Source organism: Apteryx mantelli, chromosome 1 (genome assembly GCF_036417845.1).
Source record: "Apteryx mantelli isolate bAptMan1 chromosome 1, bAptMan1.hap1, whole genome shotgun sequence".
Classification (NCBI taxonomy): domain Eukaryota; kingdom Metazoa; phylum Chordata; class Aves; order Apterygiformes; family Apterygidae; genus Apteryx; species Apteryx mantelli.
This window is the reverse complement of record NC_089978.1, coordinates 189,514,916-189,536,804: the sequence shown is the minus strand read 5'-3', so window position 1 is coordinate 189,536,804 and position 21,889 is coordinate 189,514,916. Positions and strand designations below refer to the sequence as shown.

The following is a 21,889-nucleotide window of genomic DNA, read 5'->3' as shown; positions in this document are numbered from 1 at the left end:
TGTATACTGAGGCTTAATAACTTGCCCGTAAAAATGTGCTTTGGGCAGAAAAGTGGTGTACCAGTTTGCCAGAAAGCTTGTGCTTTATTTAAAAAGAAAAAAAAAATCAAAAGCTCTCTGTATGTTACAGAAACATTCAAATGCACCAAATGACATTTTAAATCTCAGAATTTTTGTAGCAAAACTTTTTATCATTTTGCTTAACTGCACATTTAAAAAAATTTTTTTCAGTTGCCTTATACTGATCATTGCATACCTTAACATTTTGTACCCTTACATTGTGTACCCTAATATACAAAACTTTAAATTATATGTTGAAAATTAATCTTAATTCATTTTTGTCCTGGACTGCATCTCCGAAAGCTGAGATGATTTGTCAGATTCTCTGCATGTTTAAAATCAATAGAAATGATGATATAGTCAACAAATAACAATGGGGTTTTTTTGTATCCGATCAAAGGGAGAGAGTTAGAAGAGAAAGTCATCTGTACCTAAATCATTCCTGATAGATATTTGACCTGTTCTTAAAATAAGTAAATAAATAAAAAGCATACACTTATGAAGACAGTCTCTAAGCAAACTGGTTGAAAGCTGAACTAGTCTTTTCAGTATTCCTGACGTCAGAACTAAATCTGCCTTTTTGCAGTTTAATTCTATTGCTACTTGAACTTTTTATACATTTACTGTAGATAAAGTGTTACTTTCCTATTTTATATAGCTATAAAATTTTATACACTACATTTTATATGTTTGAGAACTCATCTGAACTTCTTTAGATTTCTTTTTCCTAGACTTAAACAGACCAAGGGGTTTCATTGCTTCTTCATTAAACATATTTTCTCAATCTCTGATCATTCTGGTTACTTGCTCTGGGAAAGTCTCCAGTTATTTCACCTATTTTCTGAAGAGTAGGGTTCACAGCTGGGCACGTTGCTCTGTGGCCTTGAAAGAAAGCAGGATTAAGCTTGGGTGCATCTGGGGATGATGTGTGCTTTGATGCACACAGCTGTACAATGGCTACTGTATACTTAATAATTCTTTAGCTGTTTCTTCTGGTGGCTCAGTTGAGATGAAAAAAGGGTCCCAATAAAGAAGAAGACAAGGTGTTTAGAAAGGAAATGAATATTGATTTTTTTTTTAAAGCATATTTGTTAGATATAAATCTGTTGTAATGTACATTGTCTTGTGTCAGTTTTGGTTTGTAGTCCTATAAAATATGCTTTTCTGTGAGATAAGATACATAGAAAAGGCCTGTGGCCTGTTAACAGTGAAATAATCATTTAACTGTAAAACTGTACTTTGCCTCACTAGTATTTTCCTGGAAACCAGAGTTGCTGAGAGCTACTGAGTTGTTGTGACTTTAGTTTCTTATTAAAATTTGCTAAACAAAGATGCATTTTATTTACCTGATATCTTATTCCATTTGACAGAAAATGGGAAAAATGCAATTACTTTGAGAAATAGGTTGAAGGATTGTCTGCATTGTCACTGGCTTATGTGAGAGCATCTTCTCCTTTCCCACCTCGAGATGATTTTCTTCTGTAGCAGAAGCTAAAGGTTGCCTGTGGGATTTTCTTGCACTGAAGCAGAACTGCTTGTGTAGAGGTGCTGTCCGTGCAAAAAGTAAGCCAGCACTGTGTAAACCACATGAGTGCAAGTGCCTGTCATGAAGGTTTGTATTAGTGCAGCACTGGCTGTGTAGTTTCGGTAGTCCCAAACACCTCGGGCGTGCCGAAGCCCTTTGTTAGCCACTGCAAGCACGGGCCTGTAACATGCTATAGGAATTGTACGCTAGAGGTCTTTTCTCCTCTCTCCGCCAACAGAAAACTGGCTATAGCTACACTGCTAGATGGGACCACCAGATCTTTGTGGGACATTTGATTATTTAAAATAGTGCCCTAAATGAAAAATAGGAGAAAAACAATGAAAGAAGGTGCATTTTGGCTTACTATAAATGCTAGGAAATCTTTCTTTTTACTTAGCAATTCTGTGACTGTCAAAGGAGCTGAGAAGCACTTGCTGCTCTTCACTATGTATCTTCTGACCAACATGAATGTCACTGGTCTAGATTCAGTTGGTGTTCATGTGGATGTTTGTAAACTTTGAGATTCTGTAGGAAAAGTGCAATTTGATTCTGGTTTTTGATCTTTGCATGCGCACACTCATGTACATACAAACATACATACGATCAGGTAACCAGGACATTTGGGGTGTGGTCTGGAATAATAATATATAAATCTATTAGAAAGTTTTGGTGTTTACTAGATTTATGCTTTCAGATCAGACTGGTTTTATATAATATTGAGCGTGTGTGTGGCATTTTACTGAAAAGTTTAAAGTGAATATCATGTAAATTGCATAGGAAGCAGACTTTTAGTAGGTATAAATCATCATATTTTTCATTCGAGGTTTGGCCCTGGATAGATACATAAGCATGAGGATTGGCATTTTTTAGTTTTCTTTAGTCTTTTTTTTTTTGATGTAAAATGATGCCTGAATGATATTTCCCACTGCAAGGTTTGTGAAATCAAAAGGGGGAGATAGTCCCTTGAAAATAAGGGTAAAAGAAAAATGGAATGGAAGAAATAGTGGAATAATGTGAGTAATACTTGCATGTGCATTTTAGCTATCATAGTATTAAGACTTTGTTCCAGATAAGGCAGACTCTGGAGTGATTTTGAAGAAATAAAATGTGAAAATCTCAATTTCTCAAATGTTTTTCTCTTTTTTTATGTTTTAGCTAAATTATCCAGTAGTAGGAGGGAAGTAGCCTCTAGCTATGAAGTAGTTGAACGAAATCTGAGGAAATAATTGCAACTATTACATATTCATTTATTTCTATTTTTCTAACTTGTTTTCCATTCATTGCATAGTACTTTAACGATGTTGACAATTTTCAGACTTGTTTTGCAGATGACAGTTAACTAATTTGTATTTATCAGAGAGAAGATGTTGCAATTTTGTTATCTAGTGCTGTTCTGCAAAAAAATGTAAGGATAACTAAGTAACTTTTATTTTTCTGTTGTTTTCAAAGGGATATCAGAGATGGCTTCAGAAGAAAAAGCTTCTATCCTTCCCACTATATAAGAGAACGATCCCCTCATAAGAGGGACTCTCCTTTCTTCAGGGAATCGCCTGTGAGCCGAAGGGATTCTCCACACAGCAGATCTGGCTCTAGTGTCAGCAGTAGGAGTTACTCTCCTGAAAGAAGCAAAGTCTATCCTTTCCACCAGTCCCAGCATAGCAGAAGTATGTCATCTTTACATAAAAGAAATATTTCTTCTCAGCAAGGTAATGCTGGATTAATAATGAAAACTGGTTAGTGAGGTGAAACTGATTGCCATTGTATAAGACCTTTCTCTTTACATATTCTCTTATACATGAGGGCACTAGATGTTTTGTTCCAATTGTGTTGTCTGCTCTCTGGTTGTTTCATTGAACTGTCAGTTCCCTTATGTATATCTGTAGAGATTTCATGTGGGAGACTGCAGGCATTATTTCAATAGCATTTGTGCACTGGCTGCACAGCTCTTAGCTGCACAGCCTTTCCAGTATAGTATGTTGTCGTCTTTTTCAGATTGTCTCAAATCTTGGTTTCCTCAAAGCAATGTAAAACATATCTCAGTCAAGACTATACTGTGCATGTTCTGCTTTTGAAAAGCTTAGCTGTTAGTCTTTGAAAGCTAATGAATCATCTGTTTTTAAAATATTTGATCTTTTTGTGTCTAAACAACTTGCAAAAATAAGCTAAATTGATTATTTTTAAAATATACCCTAATCTTAGCTACTGCTGTTTGTGAAGCTTTTGTGAATTAATCAGATTAGATTTCCCTTACTTTCTGCAAATGCTTTTTGATGAGCTATACAAACCTACTGTTTATTTTGACAGCATTTTTTGTCTTCTCTGATTTCTTAATTCAAATTTTTGTTCATTGATATGTATCTTGTTTGTTTCTGTGGCAGCACACTGGACTGTTATGTAGCACCTTTTATCAAAAAAGATCTTGTGGTGTTTGGTTAATATTGCTTAAATATTGAGTAATTATTTTGCTCTTTGGTGAAAGACAAATTATCTCTCTAGCTGACAACAGAAATTCTTTTAATGTTTTGCAGCAATACTCATGTAAATGTAAATTCACATAAATGCAGAAGAGGAAGTTGAGATGTTCGACTAAAATTACAGGAGGGTTATAGATATGCAGATCATAATTAGCAGGAACAGGAAAGAATGGTGAGAGAAACTATATAAAACTGTGGAATGTTTCCGGGATTTCCTGCAACTTTGAGCAAATTTCTATCACGTGTTTGTAGTATAGTGGCAGAATTACTCAAGCACTAAACTCTAATAAGAAAACATGTTAAAACATGTTCTGTACAGGAAATAAGTTCCTTTTTCACAGGAATGAAGTTAAATAATGTAGAATGTTTTGTTTCAACCTGTAGTCCATGAGTGCCTTGGGGATAATGGACAGCTGCTGCAGCCTCTGTGAAAAATGACCAAGAAATGTATGTGCTACATGTCTGTGTGTATGGAATTTTTGAAACAGTCCATAGACCTATTAGAGCCTATTAGGAGTCCAGAAATAGAGGAAGGTTCAAAACCACTGGTGTAGTGTTCCTTTGTTTTGAAAAACAAGGTAGTGAAGTGGAGGCAGATATCTTCACAAACCAGAAATGATGCTAGTCAAGAGACATAGTTACATTTGGGTCTGCGGTGTTTGGGATTTTCTTTTTTTTTTTTTTTTTTCATTCCATGGTCAAACATCTCTTTCTGTCATCTTTAAATTGGTTTTAAGAGACTAGTTGGCTTGCAGACTGGCCTATTTCTTTACAACTGCTTCTTCCCTGGAAAACAGTACTTCTAAATTGCTCCAGTAGATAACTGAATTAAAATGGCCTATTTGCAAGATATACATGGCTTAAATAAAACTTTTAGAATAGTTTTTGAATATGATTTGTGTCTTAGGTAAGCTCACATACCACATATTTAAAAGGAACTTAAAATGGGACATATGTCATATGTGCCTGTTTTACTCTGCTTTTCTGTTTTACTTAAATGGATTTTCAGCATGTGAGTAGTTATATTATTTCATGCTGAAATTATTAGTACTGTGTCCATTTAAATATTGTAATACTGTTTAAAATCACAGTCTCTGAAATGTTTTGTCATGGTGTGCATCCTTTTAAGATAACAGAGCTGATTTCTGTGCAGTGGTGGACACTAATGTTGAAACAATTTGGTGGCCTGATGACTTTCACTGAAGGATGAATAGCCCATGCTCTCCAGACCTTCATAGGTTAGGACAAATACAGGAATATGCACAACTTCAGGATTTGAAGAAACAAAACTGTGGGGAAAAATAGAAGGTTGGACTGAAGGGACAGAAAGGGCTTGTGAGAGCAGATAGACTTTCAGCTATGGTGAGTGAGCATGGAGAGAAGTAAAATGGCATTCCTTGCTCAGGCTACTCCGTTAAGGAATCTGTAGAGTTTTATGCCCCGGAGAATACAAGAAGGTAAGTAGCAGTGCTTAAAAAGTGTCACATTTGATTGTACAGTTAGGGTTTGTTGTGGGTCCAAAAATAGCCATATATATATTCAAAATAAATGGCCTCCTAATAATGGCTCCAAATTAAATGGCAGGTTCTCTCTTCTTAATTTTGATTAATTTACTGCCACCTCTTTCATCTAGTTCCATCTATTCAAATAGAGCCATGTAATATACTCAACTGAGATAACATATAAAGAGTCCAGTGTGATGAAGGAGGTATGTAGAAGGCAGAGTTGGGAGTAGTTTGGTGCATTTAAAAGGAGGTAGGTCATCCACAGTGTTGAAAAGCAGGTATCACAAAAGCAAAACTCCTATGTTAGTGTCATAGTGATGGTAGGGCGATATTCTGTGATTCTGGGAGTGTGTGGCAAATTAAAGATGTGATTATTTCCATCTTGTTTATGTTTGTGTCAGATATGTTGTGTTTGCAGGAACTTCAAATTTTTTACAGCCTTTTCTGTTCATTTTCTTGTTTCATTTGATTATTGAAAAGCTTTTGTGGTTAAAGGCAACTCATAGTTCATCTCTGGTTTCCTGGCCACTCGAAATTCTTAAATATGACTGCTTGTTATGTTTTTGAATAAGTTTTCTATTTAGTGTCCTTATCAAATCAAGGGTTGCAGTGCAGTTTGGAAAGTTTACTTTTGCCTACAGCATTTTAAACTCCAGTCATATGCTGTCTTGCCAAATGTGGTTAGTGTAAAAGTAAAAATCTATTTGTCTGTCATCTTCCCCAACTATTTTCAGTAGCATTGTTGAAAGAAGCATCAGTAGCTGTGAAGATTTTGCAGGGATTAATAGGCCTCTGGCAGCACAGCAGTGACTCACTTGCCTCTAACAATATGCAGAGATGAGCAGTTTGATCTTTGCTGTGCATTAACAGTCTGCCATATACACTTGAGCTCATGAAAATGTGGGGAAAGAGTAGAAGGCAAACTTTTCAGATATCTGTTAAATATTATGTACATTTTGCATAGACTTATTTTTATAGGTAACCTTATTTAAAAATGCACAATGCAAGAGGCAGTCTTAATTTACAGCACAAAGTTTGTAAAGAAAATAGCTCAGCTTTTAAGAATGAGATGTCATATTTTCTCTTTATTACTTGGACTCATTAAATTAAAGCCATATTTGTTTATAGTTCTGTTATGAAAGTTTGGATGTAAATTATTATGCTTTTAATTTATACCTTTTTAACTGAACCAATATAAATGTAATTGAAACCACAATAAGTCTATATCAGTAGTTTTCGACTTGTGAACAGTCAAACATTACCCAGTGAATGTTAATTGTGTAGTGAATTTAGGCCTACTGACAACAGATCTGCTTTTCCTATTTACCTTTTGCAGATCCCTTATATGTAATCTGTGGACCACAGTTTGAAAACTAGTAGTCTACACTGCAACCAATTCTGCGCTGTGGGCTGCCCTAACTGATACGGGACAAGGCTGTGCACTGATTGTGATGAGCACAGTAAATCTGAGTTGTCATTTTGCTGATTTGAACACTTAGTTTAAAAAAAAAAAAAAAAGACTGATAATACAAAGACAGTCTAGCCTATTGTTGATGCTGTATAGGACTGTATCCCCTTGTAGGGCTTATATAATAAAAAGATAGGAATTCTTCATTTCATCTATTAGTAAGTTTATTCCAGGAATATTAAAAAGGAAAACTACATGATCTTGCCACATCATATTGACATGCCCTTTCAGTTAAATGCTGGAAAAAAAGGAAAATTGTTTTTCCTAAATATGCCAGTCTTATAAACTATATTGCTTCTGTCTTTGCAAAGAGAAGTAAATGTTATAATATTGATGTTTGTCACCAGATATTTGGGGGGGGGGGGGGAAGTATAGATTTCCTGTCTAAATTAAGCAAATGTCACTGCAGTTTTTCCAAGCCAATAAATATATTTGCAACATACATCTTTAATATAATTTTGCAACTGTTTTTTTTTTTTTTTTTTTTTTTAAGGTAAAGAGAGGACTTCAGCTCAGTCATTGAAAACATCAAGAGATACATCACCATCAGGTTCCACAGCAGTACCCTCATCGAAGGTGAATTTTCTTTTTGAGTGCTTCTCTTGCCATAGTTGCAGATTGCTCCCTTCCTCCCTCCCTCCACACACACGCGCATGCACACAAGCAAACACACTTGGAAGGAGAGATGCTGTGTGTGCAGGTGTTCTGCAGTCCAACAGAAGATGGATTTCTACCAACTCCTTGTTTGGTGGGAAGATGCTGATAATACCGTGTATTGAAAGATGACACAGACAAGCCTTTTACTCCATAACGCTTTCTCTGATTTTAGAAGAAAGGGCATTTTGAATGTATTTTAAATTGGCATTTCCCAAAATCTGGAATATGCTAGAAAAGGAAGGGCAAGGATAAAAATGGGGAAACAGGTCTTGGGAGCGAGTGATCAATAGGACATGCCTGTACTTGCACTGAACTCTATCCTTCATGATGATTCCTAATGATTCTTAAGCTGTCGCTGGATTTGGAAACAGTATTATCCCTATCAGTGTTGTGAAGTGTCTGACTGAGGGGGTGATGTGAATAGTAGAGTTTACTTGAAAGCAGGGCTGCTTGCAAGAATGGTAGCGTTTAATTGGGAACAGAGCTGCATTGCAAAACAGTTCGGTAAATGCCGTTTTATATTCTGAATGATGCTATTTAATTTCCCGTCAAAAAATCTTGTGGGCTAAGCACCAACTACATTAATTATGCTAATTCATTGAACAGACAGGCTAGTAAACACTAATGAACAATCAGCATTCAGTATTGTTCTAGCAGTCCTGTGGCAATAAAAAGGTTTTCACTTCGCGGACTGCTCAGCTTAAAATTATATTTGAGGTTAAAATTAACATTTCTGTGGGAGTATTTTCCCTGAATTTTTGAGAAATGCTTTAGTGAGAAATAAAGAAACAATGCAATATATTTTTCTAAGTGGATAAGGTCCTATAAAAAGTAGCATTCTCCCTAAGTAGCATGGTGTACTAGCTTAGTTTTTGAGGTCTTTTTAAAGAAAAACAGTGGAATGCTTAAAGGAAAAATATCGTGGGGAAGAAAGGTACTATTTTTGTGAAAAGGTGAGACTGGAGGAAATAATTAGCAGGAAAAAAAACAGGCTTTGGTTGTGCTATGTCTTTCTAAGTACTTATCCCTTATGCAGCTGTTTTAGAACTGCTGTGCTAGGCGTTAGCTAATTGCTGATGTCCTTAAGGGGGGAGGTAGGCGCTATGCTTTTAGCGATGTAGATAGGCAGAGTGAGATAAAAGCTGTTATATGCACAAGCTGCACTAATTTGGATTATAAAATAAGTTTTATAATTAGGTCACCTATTTTGCTTACAAACTTAGCATAGGCAGCTTAATACCAAATCCTTGCTTAATACAAATCTGTGAGAACAGGGAGACATTGCAAAATTTCTTTGTCTGGCATTCATATGCAAGGAGAGCTTGAACTGTCAAGTATTGTTTAAATGTTTTGCTTTCCTCTCCGGTCGGGTCTAATCTATGCTGTATTGTTTTGTTGCCAGAGGTTTGCCTATATCCACTGGCAGAGTTGATGTAAGCTACACAAAAATGAAACTTGCTGTTTGATTAAAATCGTTTCCCCAGACAGTACAAATCTTTGTTCAGCACACATCAGCTGCAGAAACAAAGTATGCTATGCGTGTGCTTCAGTGATATTTTATCACTTGTTTCTGTAAGTCCTGAAATCTACCTGTAATACACTGTACCTGTAACACACTGTACCATCTATCAGTGGGGCCTCTTGGAGTGATGGCTGGATTACACTAACCAGTTATGTTATATAAGGGTTTCACTGACCTAGAAATATCAACAGCAAAAGTTCTGGTGAAACTTGATAAACATCTCTATGGCCAGGGTCTTACAATTTAATTAAATTTGATAAATGAATTAGATGCTTTGTTTTATAGTTTAAATGTGATAGTTTCCACCACTCTAAGTTATAATTTACCTTTGAAATAATTATAAAGGTTTGTGCTTCTGAAGCAATACTCTTTTCAGTGTAGTACTATATGCAAATCTGAAAGGTATTTTATCTATGCCTTTTAATTAATTTTTTACATATTCATGCATGTGAATTAATACATATTGGTGTTATCTGATCTTAAGCATCTGTTTAGTTAACTGCTGCATGAAATCTTTTGTGTTTTTCTTTAATAGCTGTCTGGACTACAAGCCTTGGAGGCTGTATCCAACATAGTTAAAGCAAAAGGTAGATGTATGAGACAGGGAAATCTTCCCAGCAAAGATATCAGTAAGCTGACAGGTTTTTGCTGTTATTATATTATGCATAAGAAAGGAGTGGTGTGTGTGTGTGGGGAAAACAAACACCAAGACTTCTTTTTTGTACAAGCTTTTGTCTTTTTTTTTTCTAAAGATTATACTAGGAGGTGAATTTCTTGGTACTTTATAGCCTCAGTAGTTGAAGAGGTATGCAGATGTTTTTCCTTGAGAAACATTTTCACATTCCTTTAATTTTCCTCCCATCCTGTAGTTTATCTGTGAAAATACCCTTATTTTGTTACGTGAAGTGCACTCAAGATTTTTTTTTTAGTATATAGACCTATTGATTTAACTGTAGTGAGATTAAATTAATCAAATTCTCTTTGCTGTATTCTAGTAGATATTTGAGTGGTTAATTTCCACAAGCCATAGCTTGTGGAAATATTTGAAGTCATGTGAGACTTTATTTATCTTCATCTCATGCAAAGCTGACTATCAGTGGCAAAGATACTGGTCTTTTCTTTTTGTTAGTATTGGCCAGAGGTACTTTTGAGGAAAGGGAGGAGTATATAATGGAACCATAATACAAGATTTTTTGGCAGCTACAAAAAAGTCAGGCTGAAGGTAAAAGTCAGGCATCCTTTGGGGAAAAAGAACATGGGGGGAAAAAACTTGGCAGCTGATAGTTGGTAGAGAGTGTAAGAATAACTATGTAGCCGGGAAAGGTGAGCTGGACTACTTTATGAATTATATCACCCTTTCTCTTAGCAACCCTATTAGTACCCTGTCTACATATCAAACTTCTCTTAGTCTATGTTGCCTCCTGACTTTTTTAGTTCTGTAATTTATAATTATAGAAAAGAGGGATTCCTACCTGACATAAAGGCATCTTTATGATTTTGAATCCCAAAGGGTTCTATCCCAGTTGGTCCACAGGTGAATTCTATCTTTATGCTATACCACAGCACAAAGATGTGTGCGTTATATTTTACTTGAGGGAACCCCAAAAAGTCTGGAGATGAGGCAGTCTTACTGCAGGTCACAGTATTTGCTTCCTTTGCCCATTATCTAATTTCAAATAAGCTGATGATAACTGGTCCATGATTTTTGATTCTGTATTTGTTAAGTAAAGATAAAACAGCCATTGGGTGGGGACTGTGACAACCTTTCAGGCAGGAGGATTTTTTGTATCTTTTTTGGATATCCATCTTAGTGCTGCAGTTTTTAATATTACAGCTGTGTAGATTCTTGAATGGATGCTTTTATATATACAGTTGTACAAATAAAACATCCACATGGTGGAAATGAGATTCGTAAAGTTAGCTGTTCCTAAATTGTTTTTGGTATGTGGGTATTTGTCACTGTCTATTTGTTGCTGTATTAGTAGAAGCTAGATCATATTCTTAGAGTGAAATCAATTTTTAAATACTATTTATATCACCATTTCCATCTGAAAAAGTAGATTGAAAGGCCATAAAGCCAGGACTGATTCTACTATAAATGATCAACATTTATCCCAGGTAAAAATTAGTGATTTTTTTTTAATAGATGCATTTCTGATCATTTAAAATATGTATAGAATACTTTCTGTCCCTAATTAGCTTAGGTTGTATAGTATATGCAGTGCTTACTATTTTTGTTTAAATCTGTTATAGCCTTTTGTCCCTGCAAATCGAGGTGAATTTTTAAATCAGTCCCCACTTGTATCTCACCTCTCCTTTGTTACCGTTTGATCCAGGTCTCTTTAAACTCAGTAAAAGTGTCAAAGAATTTTTCTATTCTATCTACCCTGTGAACTTAATAACATTGACTCTGAAAGTAGTGTTTTTTTTAATGTCTTATTGGCATTCATCAATTTCTTTTTCTTTTTTCTTTTTTTAATGAGTCAATCAACAAGTAAGATATCTTCAGCTTGTTTTTCTTTTAAAATGTTTTTGGGATCTACATAACTGTTTCTTTTAACTTTTGAAGGTGCATTTCCATTTCCATGTGTAAATATATTTCATGTTAAATCTTCACTCTGTTTTTGTACAGGCCTTGGATAAGAGCAACAGACTATCAGAAAAGGAACTGGCAGAAGCTGCAAGCAAGTGGGCAGCTGAAAAGTCAGAGAAGGCTGATGAAAGCAATTTACCGGAAATTACAGAGTATGATGTAAGACAGGAGTCATAGATTGATTTTAAAATGCTACAACAGTAGACTCTTGTTTTTCTGCACCCTCCTAAAAGTCACAATTTGTAACTTACTCCTGAATTTGCCTGCCTGTGCTATTAAGTATTTGTTGAAAGGAAAAGAGAGGGAGACTAAAGCCTTGGGTTTTGTGATTTTTGTTATTTAAAAAAAATCCACAAAAACACAATAGTTTTTGTTGGTATGACTTGAATTCATTTTGAGCTACAACTGAAAAAACAAGGCTCTAACTCCTCCAGGGGTTCTCCAAGGAACTCTTGCACTGGTGTAAGGTTGCATGCCTGCTGAACTTCCTAAAATTAGCAAGGGACTTCTGAGTCAAAGTGTGAGGGTACATTTAAAACGTAAGACTAGAAGGAAAACTCTGGTTCTTTGAGTTCAATTCCCTGCCGTAGCAGCCTGCTATGTCATGTGTTCTTTTCCAGAAAGCAGTCCTCTTCCATCTTAATTTTTAAGTTTTTACCCATGCTACTGCAGTTAGATTTTTCTAGAATCTTTTTTTTTTTCATTAATACTCGACATTAATTAAACTGTCAGTTTATACCCATCTGTTCTTGTCCCTCCTTGGAGTCTACTCCTTGCTATGTTATAGCCTTTATCAGTCTTCATTTTGTTTTGCTGCACTTGGATAGGTGATCTTTTTTGGATTCTGCTGCACTGGGAGAAGTGGGAGAAGATGTATTTGTTGCTGCCATTTTGTCAGATATGATTGCTTTACTGATCTGCTAGTAGAGTAGGCTCTGCAAGCATTTATTAATGTGTGTCAGGGAATGGTAAGTAGTCTAGTTCGAACAGTTTAAATTGATTTTTCTGAACTAACCCATCTGATTTGTTCCGGAAGTTAATTTGGCAAGTGCTCATGCAGCTAGATTGGCAAGGGATTAGCAAACCTCTTGCTCTTCAGTTCAGCTGTGGATCTTGTGGCAATGCAAATATGGGACCTACTCAATAGCCTGAATCCCTCATTGTAGGAGGATGCAAGTTAGTGGGACTGCTGATGTGAATGTGTCTAGGTGTTCTCCAACCACTTAGGCGTTGTCTAGTGCCATTCCAGAAAAGAATGGGCTTCTGAGAGATCCCTTGTCATCTTATGCTTCTAAACCATTTTCAAGAATTCCCTGCCTTTCTCTCATGAACATGTATTATGTGCCTTAAGGCTTTTAGTCATACAAAGACTGACTTATGGAGTTGTCAAAGTTGACCCACCCAGGCTGATAAGATTGGTAGACTGTAATTTCTGGCAAAGAAGTGGCAGCAAGTCCTTAGTAAAGGTGATGTTTTTAACTAGCACCTTTACCTCCAGAAGGAGACTTCTATCTGTCATTTAGTACAAACCAAATGTTGTGTAATGTCTCTTTTGTACGATAGTCTGTTTTAATCCTGAGATCATTTTAGCTGTCCTTCTCTTAAACTTTAGATGAAAGTTTGAGATGATGGAACTTTGAGATGATGGATATAATTTCTCCAGAGTCTTGCACATGCTGCTTCTCTGTCTCCCCAGAGATATCTTTTGTAGTGTATCTTAGATCACATGAACAGTTTGTAGCTGTCTTTGCAGAGATCAACTTGTTTGATTATAGTCACCTAACAGTTAGGTGTCGACGGAGAGAAAAAGTCACATGCTCTTCTAGAGGCAATTCATTCCTGTCCTGTCTTGCATCTTTTGGCTCCCTCTACAATCTAGATAGTTTTTACTAGCTGTCTGACTCAAACAGCTAAAGTGAGGTGAGAATAATTTGGACCTCTCATACTAGTAGAATACCAGGCTGTCCTCTCCTTGTATTTCCAGTGGATAAGCTCAGAGCTTTTAACACAAGTTGTTCTTGGTTCTCGAGTATGTGACCTTTATACTTCACTGTCTTTTCTTATTTCTGTTGCTCCGGTCTTCGAGATCGTCCTACTTTGTTTTCTGCTGGTTGTGCCTCCCAACTTTGTTTCACATATCACTACTGCTACTTTTTGTCCTGTAGGAAGGTTAATAAAACTCAGTTTTCCTGAAACTTTGTTTTTCTTACAAAAACAAAATAGTGCCTACTGTTTACATAGTTATATGTATTAAATTTATAATTAATGTGTTTGTATTTTATATTTGTTTTAAATAATTAGAGGGAAAACAAAAGCATCCTGGAAAGCACGGAATTTCCTCCTTGTAGTTCATGCTTGTGGGACTTAAGAGATAGGTTAGAGAAAAAATAAACATCGTCTTATGTAGCTGTTTTGTTTATGAAGCTTAGACTACACCAAAATCACTAATATATTCTGTATGCTTTGTTTACAAGATTGTATACGTTACTTCTTCAACCCGTAGAACACCTATCTTGATCAGTTGTCTCTGTGTGTTCTTGGAAAGTAAAACAAAAAGTCATCCATTTATTAGCGAACACAGATTAAATAAAAAATTCTTGAAAGATGTATGTTCTCAAGTTAGTACATGGAAAACACGTTGAACCCACAAACCTGAAGGCTGAATGTGTTTAACAGATTGTAAAATGTTGCATCTCAGCCCTAGGTCGCTTTTCAGTGTCTCTTTTCTTCAAAACTCTGTGATGATACTGTAATTGAAGAACTTATCTTCCTTGTCTCCAAGTATCAGTTCCATGCTCCAGATTTTGGGGAAAAGGGTATTCCTTTGAGGTCAGTTTTCTAGAGGCTAGTGGTCCTGTATCATCTCTCGTCCTTTCCAGTCCCATAAACATAAAAATTACTGAGAAAATAGTGCATGCAGAGCAGCTTTCTGTGACTTCCCCTGGCTGTGGAAAAATTCATGTGCCTAGATTGGTACTCATCCAGGGCTGCTGAACCTTTTGGTCCTAGAAGTTCCTTTTCTGTGTGACTTGGGAGAAGGGGAATTTGCAGCCCCCTTTTTATAGGAATTCATTTCTTATTTCCTTTTTTTGTTGCCTTCTTTCTGTCTGCTTTTAAGGAGAGGAGAATGAAGTGAATACAAATGGGCTGAGCATGGGTTGATGTCACTTCTTTCAGTTACAAAGGTGTTGTGGTATCTACTACACCACAGAATAATGAGATGTGGCCCTTGGGTAAATCAGTTAACATAGGAAATAACCCACTGGATCCATATTTATCTGGACTCTTAAATCATGTCCATTGGTGTAATAGCCAACTGCATCAATGATTTCTTGATGTTGGACAGGAAGGTCCAATTAGGTGACTGAGCTGTTCACTTTCCTCCAGGAAAAAAAAAGAGACAAAAGAGTTTTGAGCAGATGCTCGTAGGACTGCTTAAACGTTTTCTTTTTAATATTCTTCTTTTTTACCCTAATTAAGTCTTACAATTCTCCAATTTTTTATTTCTGAATAGTAGAAAATATTTTTATGCATCTTCCTCAATTCTCAAATCTTTTAACTGTTCTACCATTCTATAAAACTGTTCCATAATATTGCATTTGAATATGCTGTAGTAATTTTTTCTTCTTCCATCTTCTTGAAGTGGGAGTCTGTATTGTCTGAGGCAGGAATACTGTCTTATTTCTGTCTTGAAGGGAGACTTATACAATGTTGGTACTCCTAAGATTTCTTCCATGTTATTAGGAATCCTCTAAGTGCATGTTTGCTTTTGCTATACAGCAGGTAACTCCATTCCTTTGTTTCGCCTATGGGTCTGAATGCTGCAAGAGTTCTTTTTGGTGGCCTGCTAGTTTTGTCATTGTTTACTTACCTGTGATTTTTATTACTTTTATTCTTTCCCAGAAAGCTAATCCCACTTTTATTTTAGATTTCTTGCTGGTTGATATTGTAAGTATCACATATTCTAGTTCTTTATCAAAGGACAAGCAGGTAAAGTTATCTGACATCATTCTCCTTCCACAGTTAAAAAACTGTGTCACAGTTTTTTTTATGCTGTCACATTATCTATGGGTTCTAAATCCCTTACCTGTAACTGCTACATGGTAACAGTAATACTTCACTAATAGTCTTGATGAGCAAAGTTGTATCTAATTTAATAACCGTATTTGGTGTTTTGTTTTCATCTCATATTTTGAGGTCTTTATTTTGTTCTCAAAAATGTGAAATTTTTTTTTCTTTTAAGGCTGGATCTTCAGCTCCATTATATGTTGAACAAACAGAGGAAACAGAAACAAATATAACGGATAGTACAGAGTTATATGAGGATGGCCAGCTTCTTGGCCGTTCAAAAGCAATTGCAACTAAGACCAAGGAGATCGAACAGGTGAGTCCTCTAGGCTTTTTGGCACTGATATACTGCATGTGTAATGGTTTGCTATGCTCTGTTTGATCTTCTAGAAATATGTTGGTATCTTTTTTCCTCCTTGGAGTATAATATTAATGTAATCTGATCTCTTGAGATGGTATAATGATAACATCTTGACTTATTTAATACTTATACATTACTGAAGAAGTATGAAATTCATCCATACACAAGAATTAGTGATGGTTTTCTGTAATTTATGTGCAATACCTGTTTATTTTTCAATCCAAAAAAAGACTATTTCTTTGAATAATTGTTTCAAATCAGCCATAACACAAATATTTGAAATATACTTAAAAATATGGTTTTATGTGAGATCGAAATTATCAGAAATTACTTTTACACTGTAATACTCTTAAATTGAATACTTACAATATGGGATTGAATCCTACAAATTGCATAGCTATTTTTGCTTTTTGCTTTAATCAACTTTAAATCTCAATTCCTTCATCATTATCTGAAAATTAAGAACTTTTAGATCTTGCTTTGATTGCAACATTTTATATTTGGGTGAGGGAAAGATATTGTCTAATATATCATATTATTGTGCTCAAAAATACTCTATTATGTTCCTTGTTGAGTACTTGCAGATCTATTTAATATAAAGTGAGATTTCTGTTACTCTTCCTCATAACACTGAGCCTTTGAGGAAGTTCAGCAGAAATTTATTCATCTATCAATTAGCCTTTAATATCATGTCACTGCAGGTTAAGGAAAATATGTACAATCACTTACTGATTTTCCTGCATAAACAATGAAACAATTGTGTGTAATATTTCTGTATCCTTCTGAAATGGAGTTTTTACAGTAAAGTGCTTTTTTTTTTTTTTTTTTTAAGACAACTTTGGAGACTTGCATTTAAAATTTACGATTTGTGTGGGAGAGGTGACTTTATTCAAACCTGTTCTGCTTTAAAATGTTGGCAGTATGTGCCTATGATAGGTTGAAAGGAAATGCAGATCACTTATCCCCCTCATAGTTATCTAATAATAGCATCTTCAAGAAAATAGCTCTGTGGTCTTGTCCTAGATAAACCTCTAAAGCTTATTTGGGGTCTTCATTTTCCTTCTTAATTCTAGTGGCCTGTGTTCCATTGCCTGCAGGCCCATTTCCTGTACTGTAACATTGTTCCTTTTTCTTGACACTTTAAAGTCAAATTCCTGCTCGGTTGTTTTTCTTTCAAACTTTTATGATGATTCTGTGTAATCATGTATTGGTGTGTTTCCTGCTTTGCATACTGTAACTACTAAGGTCATGATGTGGTTTGTTTGTGTCTGATCACCAGTTTTTACAGGGAATCAGCTATTGCCAGATATATAATTTTTGACTGTTTAAAAACAACAAATTGAAAATATTGAAGAATAGGGACAGATTTTGAGAAAATAGCAATTGTGATCATTTTGCTGATACTGTTAAATCTGTGATTAGTTTATTTCTGGTGAAGGTCTGCCTCCAGGTCCTAGTGATAGACTTATAGTCAAGGCTGATGAAAACTTGGACATAATAACATTAGATCATCTTGAAAAGGACATTTGTTTTTATCTGTTGTGGAGTTGACACTTATCTCTAAAGAAATCTAGCTTATGCTCTGCAAAACAGAAAACTTTTAGGAGCTTATCTCAGAGTAGCCTGAGGAGTAATTTAAAGATTTTGATTTCGTAGAACCAGTTTCTCCTGCTGTTGATTTGAATATTGAAGCTCTCAGCTTCCACAGAGTTAAAATAAGATTTTTAGAATGATACTGGAAGCATCTTCCATACGTTCTAGTCAACCGAACAAAATCCTTTTCTTTCTTTTTATTATATAGAGAGATATGAATTTAACCAATTAAATTTAGCATTGTCAAATGACCTAGAAATTTTCAGATAGATGTTTAGAGGTAAATAATTGCTACTTCAGCAATATGTTTAATTCCAGAAAATTTAATGCTATGATATCTTAATGTTTTTCATGATTGTTTTGTAAACTTTGTGAAGATTCACAGTATTGCACGATCTCTTTGTAGAAATATATGCACTGTCCCACTGGTTTGTAGTTGTCAGGATCTAAAAGTAAATTTTGTTTAATTATGTGTGATTTGAATGCTCCAGTATTGACAGGAAAGGAAGAAAACGAGCAGACAGTGGATGGAAACTAAATTTTTAGTCCAGTGGTGAACTGCTTGCTAAAGGTTTTTTGGATGAACTTCTTGATATAATTTATACTTTGTTGTTATTTCTGTTTAATTTAAAGTATGTTTCTGGTTTTGCATAGTAAAATTATAGTCCTTAGCATGCAATTTTTAGTACTATTACTAGTCATACTGTATTGTTTATACAGTATTGCTTATATAGATGTAATATTTAAATTTTAAAAGTAAACTGTAGACCTAAATACACTTTAGGAAAAGAGAGATTGTCTTGATAATTCATAATAAGTTAAATAAGTTAAATTTCATCAGGTGTCTAAAATAGCTTCTGAATACCGAGATTCAACGTATTATTTCTGGAATGTCTTTTTGTGTAAAGATTATTGTACTAAAATACTCATTGCAAAGAATAATGCTGCAGAAAATGGTGAAGTTGTCATCCTGCAAAGTATGATTCCTAAAAGATTGGCTTTATGACCATTAGCCCTCACTGGACAGCCACGGAAGTGCAAAGGGAATCTGGCAGGATTGAAATAACTCCTTGTGCCACTGCGTATGTTTCTGAGAATTGGTGAGGGTCCAGCTAGTGTCTAAGAAAGTGAGGTTTGATTAGAAGGCTTGATCCATTAGACCCTGTCTCATTCCACTTCCCCAGGTGTTTTTTTGTTTTCTCTTGAAGCACTAGATCTAGTAATGTCTCTCTTTCAGTTCATATTTAATCTTATGCTCATTCCTGAGTATTCTTGCTGTTCTGAACTCTGGATAAACTCCTCTGTGCTTTGCTCTCTTCTCATTCATCTGTTTCCAAAGCTACAAGCAGGAAAAAAAGAAAAATTTTCAAAATACATACTTCTAATTCGTAGTATGCTACTATTTCAGGTAAACCCAGAGGCAAAAACTGCGCTCACAGAATACACACTGTGTCACAATGAGCAAATTCAGTGCTGTACTGCAGGGAAACAGCCTGGTGCACATGGAGAGGGGGCCTTGTGGTATAGTCTGTTATTTCTCTTAAGGGTTTTTGTTCGTTTGTTTCTTAAGCAATTGAAAGAAATATTCATACAGGTGTTTTGTTTCAATAACTCAATCTTTATATCTTTTTTTATTGCTCGTGTTTTGGTTCTTTTGTAAGCTACCCATCCTTTCTTTTAAGTTGCAATGACACAGTCACCAAATTTAGAATCTTGAAATGGAACGTGATCTTAAATGGTCCCTATGACTCTTCAACAAAATATTGTATATTAGATTTGTTTGATGGGGGACTTCATGTCAAGCATTCATGTCTAAATTATGTAATTATGTAATTTAGAAATATATGTACATAAAATTCTTTGTGTGCTGATTAGGATAGGGCAAAAGTTTTTCAACAGAGAAGTGCAAGTTGCTGTTTGTTGTTTAGTGACTACCTAGTGCGGACCTGCAGTTGCTTTGCAAATACTAACTGAGGCCGAAACAAAGAGAAGAGAGTAGAAATTGTGGCCATGCATGAAGACTCAGACAGATAGTTCCTGGCTCTATGCAGACAATGTCTAGATTCTTCTGACTCCCAAACTCGTAGAACTCCAAAGCATATACTTGAATTTGAAGTCTGCCAATATTCCTTGAGAAAAAAAGACATAGCTAAGATGCACAGGTACTTGAAAACATTGAACTGAGACAACGGATCCTGGAAGCCTCTGGTCTCTTCTGTGAAATGGCCAGCATGATCATGGAATCATGGAAAAGTCGAGTTTGGAAGGGACCTGTGACGATCATCTGGTCCAACCTTCTGTTGAAAGCAGGGCCTCAGATTAGGTAATTTAGGGCCTTGTCAAGGTGAGCCCTGAATATTTTCAGGGAGGAAGATTCCATCATTTGTCTGGACAGCCTATTCCAATCTTTCACTGCTCACTCTCTGAGACTGTTCCCATCCCAGTCCTGTTCTCAAGAAAATCCTTTCTTTCCACCACTGCTCCCTGCTGCTCTCTGCAGTCTCCTGTGCCCACCTTGAGCTGCAGGGCCCCAGCTCCTTGCTGGGATCCCTTCTCGTGGCTGGCCTTACCTGCGTGTCAGGCCCTGCTCCTCAGCGCCCTTGGGGAAGGGACCGGTTTTCCTTTCTGCCCTGGAGCCCCTGGCCCTGCTGCTATGTCCTTGGCAGAATGGGATCTTTCCTGGCACCTCTCTGCAGTAGGCACTGGGAAAACTGACCCCTTTCATCCTACTGGTGCACCTTCTTTTCGATATTTTTCCCTCCCAGAAGGAAAATTTTGCAGCATAAAGATTTGTCTCATGTATGTTTTACTGCAGCCAGTAGTAGGGTCTAGACCTTAGTGGTGACTTTTGATGTTCTGTTTGTAAATGGTCAAAATTGCAGAACACTTTTTTAAAACAAAAAGAGTGAAGTAATTGACTTGTGTTTCTGTGGGAGCTAGGCACTTCCTTATCTCTTTTAAAATGTCCTTCCCTCCTTTCTCCACAGTCATAACCTTGCAATTTGTTGTTATAAGTTGTCCCAAGGTGATGGGGTGGAACCCTTTAGTTGATGTTTGAAAGATTGATCTAAGTACTTGAAAATAGGGTAACCTAGAATTTTGCTCTGGTAGAGCTCAGGGTCTGTGAATGTTCATAGGCTACTGGTATAACAGTTTCATGCACTACTTATATTTCTTGATCTAATAACATGCAATATGAATATATTGTTTTGGACTTGGTTTTGTTTTTATATAGTTAAGGATCAGCTTATGCTTTTAGAACATAATGTGCTGAAGTGGTTTTCTTTTTCCCCCAAAGTGATGATAAATATGTCCCTGGTGTTATATTCACAATTGGAGCAATTCACTGTCAGTGTTGCACAAAAGGATATCTCTTTGTTTTTCCTTATGAGCATGAGTAGCAGGCATTCTTGAAGTGTACTTCTGCTGTCTTATCTTGTCTAGACATCAAGTCTGCAACACTGTATTAACTAGTCCATTATTATGTGTCCAGTTTCCTAAATGTTGCATGTACAAGCTTCAGTGACATAAGTTACCTCTGAAAATCTATTACTTTATTTTCTGAAGACTAATTTCATGAAACAAGCCAAGTACTTTCCTTGATTTTGGCAAAAAAAATCAAACCTCTCAGTTTCTGAATGAGATTTGACACTCGGATGTCAATTCTTCTGTTACCACAGAGCTCTGGCATTGAAGAAGGAAACATAGGAATGAATGCTTTTTTTTTTTCTTTTTGCCCTTTTTTATCTTTTTTTTTTTTTTTTTTTGAATTACTGCTTACTATTAGGCCTGGTTAATTACCGCTGACTGGACACTTTCAGTGGAATGGTATTTTTAAATGTTCAGCAGAATAATATTTCAAAATGTTCAAACAGCTAGATTAATTGCTTGTTTACTTGCCCTTATTTGATAACTTTTTTACTGGAAGATGCTGAAAATTACAGATTTTTCAAAGTTTTCATTTGAAAGTTCACAGATATGATGCATGAAAAGTAGGTAAAAGGGTGTGTGATTGGGTCAACAGATTATCCAGATTATAGTTCCAGATCTGCTGTGCAGTTCC

The 21,889-nt window shown here is 35.8% G+C and overlaps 1 protein-coding gene across 3 annotated transcripts in view; it reads left to right on the top strand.

Moving 5' to 3' along the window:
• PPHLN1 (periphilin 1) overlaps positions 1-21,889 on the top strand; it is a 74,229-nt gene that overhangs the window by 26,231 nt on the left and 26,109 nt on the right. For 2 of the 3 annotated variants that reach the window (XM_067314530.1, XM_067314522.1), the window contains exons 6-9: positions 3,035-3,291; positions 7,526-7,608; positions 11,844-11,963; positions 16,048-16,188. In XM_067314530.1, the coding sequence (XP_067170631.1) occupies positions 3,035-3,291; positions 7,526-7,608; positions 11,844-11,963; positions 16,048-16,188 (601 nt within the window). The remainder of the gene's footprint in view (positions 1-3,034; positions 3,292-7,525; positions 7,609-11,843; positions 11,964-16,047; positions 16,189-21,889) is intronic. The other variant, XM_067314539.1, reaches the window with a different exon arrangement.